The 12,583-nt window shown below is 25.1% G+C and overlaps 4 protein-coding genes across 10 annotated transcripts; 1 reads left to right on the top strand and 3 right to left on the bottom strand.

Moving 5' to 3' along the window:
* Positions 1–81: 81 nt before the first annotated feature.
* Positions 82–2,754, bottom strand: LOC138178885 (dynein axonemal intermediate chain 2). 3 transcript variants are annotated; one of them, XM_069111195.1, is made up of 10 exons: positions 2,413–2,754; positions 2,184–2,345; positions 1,837–2,095; positions 1,516–1,769; positions 1,275–1,434; positions 1,020–1,212; positions 801–936; positions 599–745; positions 314–529; positions 82–219 (listed from the first exon to the last, which is right to left on the bottom strand). In XM_069111195.1, the coding sequence occupies exons 1-10, from the start codon at positions 2,599–2,601 to the stop codon at positions 178–180; spliced, it is 1,758 nt and encodes a 585-aa protein (XP_068967296.1). In that variant the 5' UTR covers positions 2,602–2,754; the 3' UTR covers positions 82–177. The 3 variants fall into 3 exon arrangements, with proteins under 3 accessions (XP_068967296.1, XP_068967298.1, XP_068967297.1); XM_069111197.1 differs by lacking the exon at positions 1,516–1,769 and having other exon boundaries at positions 1,275–1,328; positions 1,387–1,434; XM_069111196.1 differs by lacking the exon at positions 82–219 and having other exon boundaries at positions 360–518.
* A 66-nt stretch (positions 2,755–2,820) lies between these two features.
* On the bottom strand, positions 2,821–6,054 carry LOC138178886 (uncharacterized). Of its 2 annotated transcripts, none has more exons than XM_069111198.1 (6): positions 4,975–6,054; positions 4,757–4,895; positions 4,344–4,672; positions 3,643–3,984; positions 3,263–3,554; positions 2,821–3,216 (listed from the first exon to the last, which is right to left on the bottom strand). In XM_069111198.1, the coding sequence occupies exons 1-6, from the start codon at positions 5,155–5,157 to the stop codon at positions 2,951–2,953; spliced, it is 1,551 nt and encodes a 516-aa protein (XP_068967299.1). In that variant the 5' UTR covers positions 5,158–6,054; the 3' UTR covers positions 2,821–2,950. The 2 variants fall into 2 exon arrangements, with proteins under 2 accessions (XP_068967299.1, XP_068967300.1); XM_069111199.1 differs by having other exon boundaries at positions 2,821–3,204.
* A 151-nt stretch (positions 6,055–6,205) lies between these two features.
* On the bottom strand, positions 6,206–9,276 carry Pdi (protein disulfide isomerase). Its single transcript, XM_069111208.1, has 8 exons — positions 8,971–9,276; positions 7,808–8,139; positions 7,577–7,714; positions 7,266–7,496; positions 6,805–7,176; positions 6,592–6,720; positions 6,431–6,517; positions 6,206–6,352 (listed from the first exon to the last, which is right to left on the bottom strand). The coding sequence occupies exons 1-8, from the start codon at positions 9,116–9,118 to the stop codon at positions 6,302–6,304; spliced, it is 1,488 nt and encodes a 495-aa protein (XP_068967309.1). The 5' UTR covers positions 9,119–9,276; the 3' UTR covers positions 6,206–6,301.
* A 944-nt stretch (positions 9,277–10,220) lies between these two features.
* On the top strand, positions 10,221–12,576 carry LOC138178894 (methyltransferase-like protein 22). Of its 4 annotated transcripts, none has more exons than XM_069111220.1 (6): positions 10,221–10,398; positions 10,557–10,711; positions 10,815–10,943; positions 11,022–11,207; positions 11,289–11,456; positions 11,527–12,576. In XM_069111220.1, exons 2-6 carry the CDS (start codon positions 10,639–10,641, stop codon positions 11,802–11,804), a joined length of 834 nt encoding a protein of 277 aa, XP_068967321.1. In that variant the 5' UTR covers positions 10,221–10,398; positions 10,557–10,638; the 3' UTR covers positions 11,805–12,576. The 4 variants fall into 4 exon arrangements, with proteins under 4 accessions (XP_068967321.1, XP_068967322.1, XP_068967323.1 ...); XM_069111221.1 differs by having other exon boundaries at positions 10,454–10,711; XM_069111222.1 differs by having other exon boundaries at positions 10,221–10,406.
* The last annotated feature ends 7 nt before the right edge of the window (positions 12,577–12,583 follow it).

The raw sequence follows: 12,583 nt of genomic DNA, 5'->3' as shown, positions 1-12,583 counted from the left end.
TGTAAAAACATTTTTTAAATGATTGTAATGAGATTATAATAAAACAGATTAAAAATATATGCATGTCCAAAGTAATAGCATAAACAAAATAAGTTTAAGATACAGAAATGTAAGAATTTATTGAATCTATATACATATAATAAAAATTCATTTATTATTTCATTCATTGCATATTTATTATGATATTTCATTATTTGTTTCCTCTTCTTTTAGTAATTCCTAATAAAGTATAATTAAATTACAAAATTAACTGTTATTCTTGTATGTATTGAACTATATACATATATCTATTTTAAGAACATTTCAAACTCACTGCCTTTATAGCATTATCATAGTCTTCTTCACAATGTATTAGTACTGCATCATTAGTATTAGAATTAGAACATTTTAGATCTTTCTCATCATTTTTTGTGCTTCCTGTAGTGCATTCAGTTTCAGTATTGATATTTCGAAGGGATTTCATTTTCAATCTCTGTTCTCTATTTTTAGCTTCCTTTACCTTTTCTCTGCGTGTTTCTCTATCAAGAAGCTGTTAATTTCAATTATATGAATGTGATGAAAAAATATAATTAGACATTATAATATTAATAGAACTTACAGCTGTAAATAAAAGTTTATCATTTTTTTGATTAGCTGTTAATGCTTCTGAAAATTCAAGTAAAAATGTTGTTCCTTTCTTATTAGCAATTGTTGCTAATCGTCCTTGTTCATGTGGTTTTATATATGTTAACACTTCATCACAAACCTAGGATATGTTATATTAATTTTTAAATATGAATAATACATCAAAATGGACATACTTTCACACTAAGAACTGGAGAATCTTGTTGAATCAACAAATCCCATACATCCAGAGTTCCATCCATTTTTATTAAAAAAAATACAGAAAATCGTGTTATACTCCATGCTCCACCCATTAGAAAATCTCTATGACCACTAAAATATAATTTGAATAAAACTTTAATAATTTATGTCAATTTTAATATAAATGTAAATTAAATGATTTTAAATATATTCACGGTGTCCATGCAATGCAGGATTCTTTACAATCCTCAGACCATATTCTTGTCGTCCAGTCACCAACTGTTAAAAAATTTTTAACAAATGTTGGGTTTCTTTCTAAACTTATTATAGGTCCATATTGTGCCTTGAATCTCGTTGCAATTTTCTCACTTGAAGTTTTCCCTTTGCGATTTCCTGATATTACTATACCTGAGTACAAATAAATATATCAGGATATAAATAAAAGTACGTGAATTAAAATTCTTAGTTACCATTTTCAAGACCACACATAAAACGTGTACCCATAGATGGTTCAAATTGTAATGCTGAAATTCCAATTGCTTTATCAATATTTTGATCATCAGGTTTACATAAATCTATTACCAATGTTTCTGTAGGCATTTGTAATTTTCTGATATCCCACCACATTATCTGTAATTAATTTACATTTATATATTAATTTACATATTACATTTATGTACTTTTTTTATTTCATTTTGTATCCTGTTATACTTGTCCATCTTTGGAGGCACTGAAAAATTCTGTGCTAGTTTTAGAATTTATCCATAACACCTCATTGCATAAATCTCTGTGGCTAAATTCCACTAAACTTGTTTCAATTGGTTCTGATCCTTTTCTAATATCCCAACAAGCCACTTGACCAGTCATTAAGCCACTAATCAGTATATTACTATCTTTAGGATTATATTCCAATGTTAAAATTGGACAAAATGGTTTTAAGATTACACAAGGTGTATTTGGATTTTCTATAAATTTGAACCATAAACCTGTTCAGTCTTCTTTATATATCCTGAAATTTTTTATTTAACTTACCTACATCCCAAATATATGACTGAGGATTGTCATTTATTGCGTTTTTAAAGTCAGTATTGCAGTAACTAGCTGCAAAACGATTTCCTTGATCCGGTGACCAAGAAAGATGTGTTATTTGTCTTTTTATTGGTAAAATATCACGATATACATTCACTGTACGTGAATATACTCGTTGTATTAAAGAAACTGGTTCCATATAACTGAAGTATTGTTCATAAATATTACAAACATTATTCTGTAAAATACACTGTTCCATCGGCTAAAAATAATTGGAATGCGTAATCATGGATTCATTTATAGTAAAATAGTTAAACAAATAAGTTGAAAATATAAACAAATATTATTACAGGCAACAATTGAAGCATTGTATGAATATACAGTTCATCTTTCTCTATTTTGCGTTTATATCTCACTGTCTGTTCTACATCTTTTGCATTTAAATCTTTTGGCCAACCACCTTCAGAATGATATATACCACTATCTCGGAATGTTGCAGTATTTGTATTTACCTAAATATATTGTTAATAATAACAATAATATATATATACATAAATAATTTTCAACATCAATTTATACCTCATGAACAGAATATATCTTGCTACATTGAGTTCCTTGAGTTACAGGATCTATTTGAATATAGTGAGTCATAGATTCTGCATGTGGTTTAATATCAGCTTCTACTTTATCATAATTTGTGAAATTACATTGTTTTCCAAATTGTAACCTCTTTTTTGTATAAGTGTATTGCATATTGATGTTTTTCATGTTTTAAATTCTCATTTTTAATCTAATCAATAATCTATTTAATAAACTAAATAACTCATACAAGCATTTTATTTAAACTTTTAAATATACTTTTAAACATGATCTCAAAAAAGTTAATATAAAAAAATGAATTATTAAACAATTAAAATAACATTTATTATTATCACCTATAAATTAATCATTTAGATTTACTTTATTGATATTAAAAAATATGTCAGTATATTACATTGAAATCGTACACTGCATGTATAAATAATACCAATATATTTCTGTTTTCTAGTTGCTATAGTAACATAAATGATAAATGCATCAATGCTCAATTTCTGAATAATAAGAAATGTTAAGATCTTTATTTATCAGTTCTTACTAAAATAGGAATTTTTGAATTTAAACCTTGATAAAGAATAGAAATCATTTTATATATTTTTACATATTCTAATTGTGTACAATCAAGAAAGATGTTCATGTTAGGAAGCACATCTTCTGCAATAATCTTCATTAAATCATCATAGTATTGTATATGTTGTACTTGTTGCACTACATCAAAGAAAAGTAATAACTGATCTTTATTTGTGTAACGCGTACAACATATTTTGGATATCCCTAGAAAACAAACTAAGATAAAATATCATATTAGTTATGAAAAAGAATACAATTGTACCTTCAAGATTTTGATTATAAAGAAGATTCCAAAGTCCATTTGACATGCATTCTGTTATATTAGAAATAGTATGTAGTGTTTTGCATATATCATTTCTCAAAATTTGTTTATTTTTAAACTCGTTCATTTCATAAATTTTCCATGCAGATCTTAATTTTGTGTACAGTGATCTAATATCTTCTACATCAATTCCTATGTTTTTAGAGGAAAGAGTTTGAAATAAAGAAATAAATTTAAGAAGTGCAGTTACTATATAACTCTTGTGTGCTAATTGGTTTTGTGCAATTTCATCCTGTAATATACATTTACATATTTATATATGGAGTATATATATATATAGATATATATAGTTTACTTTTATAAATTCTATATTTACTTACCATTTTATTAAATTCTAGCAAAAATGTATGTAACACTTTTTGTTGTTTTTCATTGAATGATCTTTCTGTACATTCAGTATTCAAATATGTATGATAAACTCTCAGTGACTTAATTATTTCTTCGGGGATATCAATCGTATTTAAACTATCTACAATAGTCCTAAGTGTTAAATTTTGTCCACAAGTACGTTGTGAAATTGTATCTTCGTGTAATGGACACTTCATTCTATATTCATTAGGAAGTGTACAATTATCAGATTTAATTGACATTTTCCATATTAGACATTTCAGTTCACTAGTTGATGCTGCAGAATTTCTTTGACTAAATTTGATACATTTTGACTGCATAAAAACAAAAATATATTAAATAGCAACTAATTAAGTATGCAATAATTAAATTTGGAGACTCATATAATAAAAAAGTTGATATTGTTTTATATTTTACTGTATGTAAAATATCTTAAACCATAATGAAACTAAAAAATGTCAAAATTTTAGAACATTGTTTATTTATATTTTATATTCAAGTATTTACTAAATATATACAACCTTTATGTAAATAAAAGTATTTTGTGTAAATAGAATATATGATGAGCTTCATGATAAAAATTACTATATTTCAAATTTTATTAAAGTAGATGAATACAATTAATGCATAATATATAGAAAATAATGCATATACATGTATCACAAAAAGTTACCTCTGTTATGGAAGTATTAGATTTAACATCATTTTTCATTTTACGATTAATGTCTTTAACGACCGTTATATTTTTAATATTCTTTTTATTTATTACAAGGAAATTCTTGCTTTCTGACGATTTCATTGAGTGCGATATTGATTGTTTATTAGCATTCTTGGTTTTTTTAGATGTCATATGTGCATCTCTTTGTGTTACTTCATTTTGTACTCCCTTATCAATACTTGCTTTTTCAACATTTAATTTTATACCAGAAAGGCCTTGTCTCGAATATATATCTTTATTGCTTATATTTAAACTTTTTACCTTTTTTTGTTTTTTATTTCCTAACATTGATAACAAACGTAATAATTAAGTAAGATAAAGAATATATTGCTTTTAAAATAACTTTAATAATTTCTTTAAATATTTACCAGTTTCTTGGAAACATTCATAAGCGTAATATTTTGTTTTTCTTCCCGTGATATTAGAAGATAATTTTTCTCGCAATTGTTGTGTTTGTATCAATGTTCTACTAATATCTGCAGCAATTTCTTGTACTTCATCTTTGGACTTTTAAATAGAAAAAAAGAAATTAACATAATTTTGATATAAAAAATTATATAAAACAATTATATTATAACGGCCTTACTTTGACACAAGTACAAATATCTTTATTAACTTCTTGTTGAGAATGTATTTCCGTGTACCATGGTTTTAAACAATACATTGCTTCATCACAATTTGATTTTAATACATTCTTTACTTCTTCTGTAAGTACCAAGGTTTGATGTAAAAATTTAGTCAGTTTCGAAAAATTAAACGAGTCTTCCATTGTTATTTTCAAATCTTGCTGTTTCTAACAAACAAAGATAAAAATCGGTGAATAAAAATTCAATAAGTAACATAAGATAGATTACAGATTAAGAATAGTATAGAAGAGAATAAAAAAGTGATATATCACTCAAAGTGTTAACTGGTTTTCTTATGTACTAAAATACCGTGTAGATACAATATATTTATGATATATTTTACAATTCTTTCTAATACATGTGTTACCTTCTTTAACATATTATTAAGTAAAACAGATATTGTGATTTAATGGATTTATTTGTGGAAATGAGATGAAGGTAAATATATATATATAATTCATTTTATAAAATTTTTACTTAACTAAACTCAGAAAAACATTAAAATCATTTCTACCTTAAATGTTCGTAAAACCGTTATAGTTTTATAAATGCTGTGAATGGAAATGTATTTATTAACGATAAATTTTGATAATATGATCATTTAAAATAGCTACCCTACTGTATTAAAGATATTTTTTAATATGCGTTTATTGTACGAACGCGTATGTGTGTTTACTTAATAAAAAACAAAGTTTTCTTATAAAAATAAAACACGATTTACGATTTTGCGGAAACCTTAGCTTAATGATTTTTCATATGTCATGTCCTTCATACATCAACATCACAAGATAAAGGTATTGTATCTAAATATTATAATTCTCAGAGGGCAAAGTTACAAAAAAGATATAAGAACGATACCAATGACGTATTTGCCCTAATTGTGAAGAATGTTTTGACGTACAGTTCATTTTCATATCAGACATTCAGACAAAATATATTTTAAACCTAAAACGTACAAAATAAATTGCTTTATCTATATGTGCAATTTATCACATTAGAAACTCAGTCAGATACAGTATATATTGTAATTGAAATATGCCAATCATATATTTATGTTTATATACATACATATATATGTAAATGTATATGCATATATATAAACATATGGAAAATTGTAAATTTTTAGCAATTAATTGTATAATTTGAAAGAACTTGATTCATAAATTTAAGTAGAAATGAATGATTAAGAAGTCTTCTATAAATTAATATCTTTCAAGCAGAATTACAAAGTTTATAAACAGTAGTTATGAGAAATTATTAAATTTGCTCTTTTATAATGATATATATCTATAATTCATCTTTTCTTGGCACATCATCATCTTCATCTTCTTCTTGAGCCTGTAAAAATGACGTAAAATCAATTATAATCTTATATTATTATAATACAATTAAAATGAATTAAAAGTTTTTACGAACTTCTTCTGGGGCTTGACCATAAGTACCATCAGAATCAATGAACTTAGAAAGTCCTTGAAGTGTTCTTTCACCTTTGTATGATACAGCCTAAAATTTATTCAATTTATTTGTTATTAAGATTGTTATAAATATTAAAATATTAATAAATCTGAAATCGTTACTTCATTTGTTTCTTTTTTGTAGAGAGTAATCGTAGGGTAATTAACAATTCTTATATCTTCTAATTCATTTTCAGTAGCATCCATTTTTGCTATAACTAAATCTTCACTGTCTTTATATTTTTCTGCAAGCTAGAAATGTATCACATTATATTTAAATATTTGTTAAAACATTTTATAAGTTGCAAAAGTGAAAAATATGTAAATGAAACATACTGCTTCATATATAGGAGCTAATTGTTGGCAGTGTCCACACCATGGAGCATAAAATTCAACTAAAACGTTCTTCGTTTTATCAAAAGCAACTTCATGGAAGTTAGTACCAACAAGAACTTTTACAGGTTTCTTATTCCAGTCTTCAGGTAAATCTTGTGTAAGCAAATGTTTTTTCAATTTGCCTTCAACAAATGCAGTTACAAATTCCAAAACATTTTCACTAGATAATTCTGGGTTTTCTGGCTTGTACTTAGCCATATTCTGTTCAAGTTGTATAATACGCATAGCAGGTACTTCATTTTTCTTCATACCAAAGAATTCTAAAATGCGTTCATGATCAGCTTTATCAGCATTAATTGTTACAAACAAAACCTGTACAATATCATAAAATATTATTATTATGATGATACCATTTATTATATACATTACTTTATATCTACATTATTTATATTTGAACATACCTCTTTACGGAATTTCTTTGCTGGTTCTTTAATCTTTTCTACATATTCTTCAAAATGACCAGCTTCTTCACTAAGGAAGACAAGCAGATGGCTTTTAATATCACCACTAAATATCTTTTGTGCAGTATCTTGATTAAAATCAACAACTAAAGGCAATGCATGTACAGAAATAAAGTTTTGTAATTTTTTAACATCAAGTTCGTCATTAAATTCACTCCTGCCTTCATCAAACTAAAACAGATATTAAATGACATATATGATATTGTTAACATATCTATAAAGAAAAATAGAATAAATTAAAATTAATGTACCTTCTTAAACAAAACAACTTTACCATCTTCTACTCCATATTCACTGAAAACTTCTTCATTACTACTTATACCAAATACATGATCATCAACAGCATTAGCAACTTCTAAAAATACTTTTGCACCATCTGATTCTGCATCCTAATTAACATAATTAAATACATATATACATTTTGCGTTTTATAATACAATTAACAAAGATTTCAAACAAATATATTGTTATTTTAATAATACCTTAAAGAACCCAACAATGGCAACATTTCGTGCCTCGATAAATGATTTAGCTTCTTCGACTGTTGGCAAATCTTTAGCAGCTGGACCAGTCTTTTTTATTACCCAGTTAATAATATCATCTGCTTGACGACCACCACTGTAATCAATAGCTGAACCTTTACGATAAAATTTAAGGGTAGGATATGCACGAACTCCATGCTTCTCAGCTAATTCTGTTTCAACAGTTGCATCAACTTTAGCTAATTTTACAGAGGAACCACCCTCCTCTAACTTTTTGGCTGCTTTAGCATATTCAGGTGCTAAAGCTTTACAATGTCCACACCATGGTGCATCTAAATATTAAAAATCATAAAAAATTATTAATGTAACTATAATATGTTTCTGTGACATAATTATACAATTAATTATTATGTTAAAAAGTCATCACTATATTATAAAATTGTAATTTAAAAATTGAGCAAGTATAGTAATAACAGGATATAGATCACAATTTAAAGCACATACAAAAGATTTATCCATATCCTTTACTTATATATTTATTTAACCGAACTAAATATCGATGGCTTATTGCCCATATACTGTATTGTATTTATCTTTATCAATGCTATTATCAAATTGGTTGCAAATTGTGGATTGATCTCTTTTAGGAACATAAAATGACAAAAATGAGTACTAAATGGTTAAGAACTATTTGTTTGTTAATTCAAATTCCACAAAAAGTGGATATGCAATATTTGTGCAGTAAGCCATCAATATGGAGTATACATATATCTTTTAATAGAATTATGAATATAATTCTAAATGAATCGCACGATATTCATGACATAAAATAAATAATTTCATATATTTTATATATTTTATATATACAAATTTTATATATAATTTTTATATATAAATTTTATATATAAAAGTTTTTCATTCATATCATATACATTCGAGAAACATTCCATCATATATTATGAAATAAAAATGAAATAATGTCAACAAGTGTGCTCGATCTTAAAAACCGGCTCCTAAATGGTGACGTGTAAGAACCAAGCATCTGGATCAGCTTCAATTATATTTTAAACACATAAAAATATCAAATAAAATAAATATTGCAATTTTTCATTAGATATAATTAAGAAACCTGTTTAAAAAGAAAATGTAAAACTACTACTCACAAAATTCAACAAGCACGTAATCATTTTGTCCGATAGCTTCTGCAATATTATCTTTTGTAAGTACCAAAACCGAGTCTTCAGTTTCAATTTTCGCAAAAGTAAAAGTAAGGTAACAAGTCACTGCAAATATTAACGCAAAGAACTTCATCTTTAAATGGAGACAATGTTATTCTCTGATAAGTTATGCCACGACAGGTATAAATACAGCAAATACGGCGATTCTACCGTTACAATATTAAGATTATAGTCACCGACACCATTCGTTGAAGAATACGGATAAAGTGATCAAATACAGTGATGCAGAGAACTATACAGTTGGTAGATCGTGGTTAATGCGTGGCATCAGCATCACATTCATCGTGGGAGTTGCTGATTGGTCGACGCAAAATTCAAGAATCCGGTAGGATGTTAATGTTAAGATTACTATACAAGGGTTAGGATATCAATTTATTTTTTAATCATACTATTTTATCACTTCACAGAGAAGATAAATATATTTTGTGTTCTATTTTAATATAAATTCAAATTTACGATTATTTTTTTGCTTTTTCAATATATTATATATATAATTATTATAATATCATACTATTAAGTATGAAGGAAACAAAGAGTACTTATTTGTTTCTGTTACTCAGAATTCCAAATACCGTTCCATTTCTAGTAATAATATCATGGCTTACAAAACTAATAACAGCTTCTAATGATGTATATTTACATAAAAAATATGTAACCACTAGTTAATAAAAAAGTATTTTAATATTTAATATGTATTTTTATTATAATAATCTGCCAAGGTAATATATATGTGAAATATCTTCTTTACTCTTGCTAAAAAATTTATTAAAAATTTCATTTTACTTTACATTTTTGTCATTGGTATGCATTTATCCAATTTCAAAAGGTTGAAATATCAATCCCTTTGTAAAATATTTAAATTCAGATATATATAACAATTAAAATTTAAATCTCTATTTATTGTATATATATGTAAAAAGCAAATATTTTACTATGCTTATTTTCAGTATAATATTTAAATAAAGAAAAATTATTTATAATATTTTTTACGTAATGTAATAAGTTTTGTACATCGTAACAAATGAAATATTTTTCCTCCTATAAATAAATTATAACGTTGAATTTCACAATCTATTTTTAATTTTTCAATTTCAAAAAGCTTAATAATAAAAAATATCTGAATTGTTTATATTACATAAAAGTTTCAAAATACGTTTAGTAATTTATTATATTTTTATTACAAAAATCATATACAACGGTAAAATATTTCAGAAATTATATTTATATGCAATAACACATTACATAAGCGCAAATATAATATAACTGTCTAAAACAATAAGTCACAGTTTAACTATGTATTCATTGTGAAATATTGTATTATGTAAACTTCATCATAAAAGCATAACATTTTGGGTAAACAGGTATACTGAAAAGTAATTATATTTAGCAATGTTTAATTATTTTTTAGATAGAAATGTGTATCAATTATACGCAAATCAAGCTTTATTATTTTTTATTAACAAGTATAATGTTCAGAGATCATTTATATTGACATTATTTCTTTGACTTAGAAATATTAGAGATACATATGCGGTGATCTAAAACAGACAATTAAAATCATTTTTACATATTAGTGGATTTTTATTAACAAAGATGACATTGTATACAGTAACATCAGAAATATTTACAGAAAATGAAAATTCTTATATAAAATGTAAAAATGACAGTAAGTTTATTACTTTCTTAACTTCTGTAATGTCATATTTAATACATAGTACTAATTTTTATATAACCATAACAAGATATATAATCAGAAGATATGTTTATAGATGTAATATCCAGCTTTATTTTTAAGTATCCATCTTATATGATTAAACCAGAATGTCTTAATGGCTTAACTCGTGATAATGATGATGATATAAATATAGATAGGCAACAAGAAGGAAAATTATTAATAGGTATAAATTTATATATAGAATTGACCAGATATCAGAAAACATTATTTAATGTAATAAATTATATATTAATATTTTTAGAACACCATATATCTACAGAATTACAATATGTTGGATTGCAAGTATGGCGAGGTGCATTATTACTAGCTGATTATATTTTATCCAATCCTGATTTATTCAGGGATAAGGTAGTCCTAGAGTTAGGTGCTGGAGTTGGCTTAACTAGCATAGTAGCTAGTTTCCTAGCAAAAGAAGTAATTTGTACAGGTAATAAAGTTTGTAATATAATACTATTACACTAAATATTGTTCACATATATTTAATGTAAATGTATTTCTTACATTTTAGACATTGATGTAAAAGGGATATTGAAATTAATACATAGAAACTTTATGAGAAATAAAGCTTATATTAAGTCTAAAGTTGACATTAAAGGATTAGATTTCTTGAATTTAAAATGGCCTACATTTTACAAAAAAAGAATAGATGAACCAGCTATTATTCTAGCTGCTGATGGTAAGTTATAAATTTATATTTTTACAATAAAAATAACATAGATATGATTAATGATTTTTTACGTTTACAGTAATTTATGATGAAATCGTAACAAAAGGATTTGTTCAAACATTAGCAGAACTTTTAAATTCAAATGTACAGAAAGTTGTTTATATTACTTTGGAGAAAAGATATGTTTTTACTACAGCCAATATGGAAACTACTGCTCCAATGTATGAAGAATTCTTAGATCTTATTAAAGTAAAGCAATTTAATTGGCATGTTGAATATATTAAAATAGATTTTCCACAATATTTCAAATATAATAGATTAGAACAGATGGTTCTCATAAAAATAAAAAACAAGTAAATAATATAATTAAACATATATTATATAGTATAGTAACAAATCCATGAACATGAAAGAAATATCAAACAGTATTAAGTAATATAATGTGTTCATAGATATTATAATTGTACATTAAATTTAAATAAATTTAGAGAAAATGTTTATATATGGATATCAGAGAAGTTTTGAAAACTTTTAATACAACTTATTATAACGTTATAAATGAAAGTAAGACCTTTTTATCCTTGTTTTCATTTTAATTGTGACAAAAATATATATACTTGTATATATATCATAATTAGTTATTTCATTAAAAAATGTATTTTTCTTAAATATCTTTAGTGGCTGTCTATGTATGCATGTATTTCAGTATATATGTACATATTTCACATTTTAAAATTAGAAAGAATGATTACTCCGTAGGAGTACTATAATTACTACTGAAATATATTTTATAATATGTTATTATCCTATGATAAAAAAGAAATAAAAATAACAAAAAATTTGAATAATTTCAAGTAAAAGCAGTGAACACTTTAAATTATAATGTTTCTAAATTTATTGTATTTTTTTATTTACAACCTAGCATAAGTAGTAATATTAATGGACAGTGATCAAAGTCGTTCGAAGAGAACAGATTTCCTAGAAATCAATACTTGTTAAAAAGTTAAACAAGATTTCACCTAGTTACGTTATAAAGAAACGTCACGTATTACGTACGGGAATGTAAATGCTTCTTCGAACGATCATTGGCAGTAAAGTTGTGTATATTACACAGAGAATAAATTCATTGTAACATA

The sequence above is a fragment of the Bombus flavifrons genome, chromosome 4 (assembly GCF_040668555.2).
Source record: "Bombus flavifrons isolate JBK064 chromosome 4, iyBomFlav1_principal, whole genome shotgun sequence".
Classification (NCBI taxonomy): Eukaryota; Metazoa; Arthropoda; class Insecta; order Hymenoptera; family Apidae; genus Bombus; species Bombus flavifrons.
This window is presented reverse-complemented; position numbering and strand designations above follow the sequence as displayed.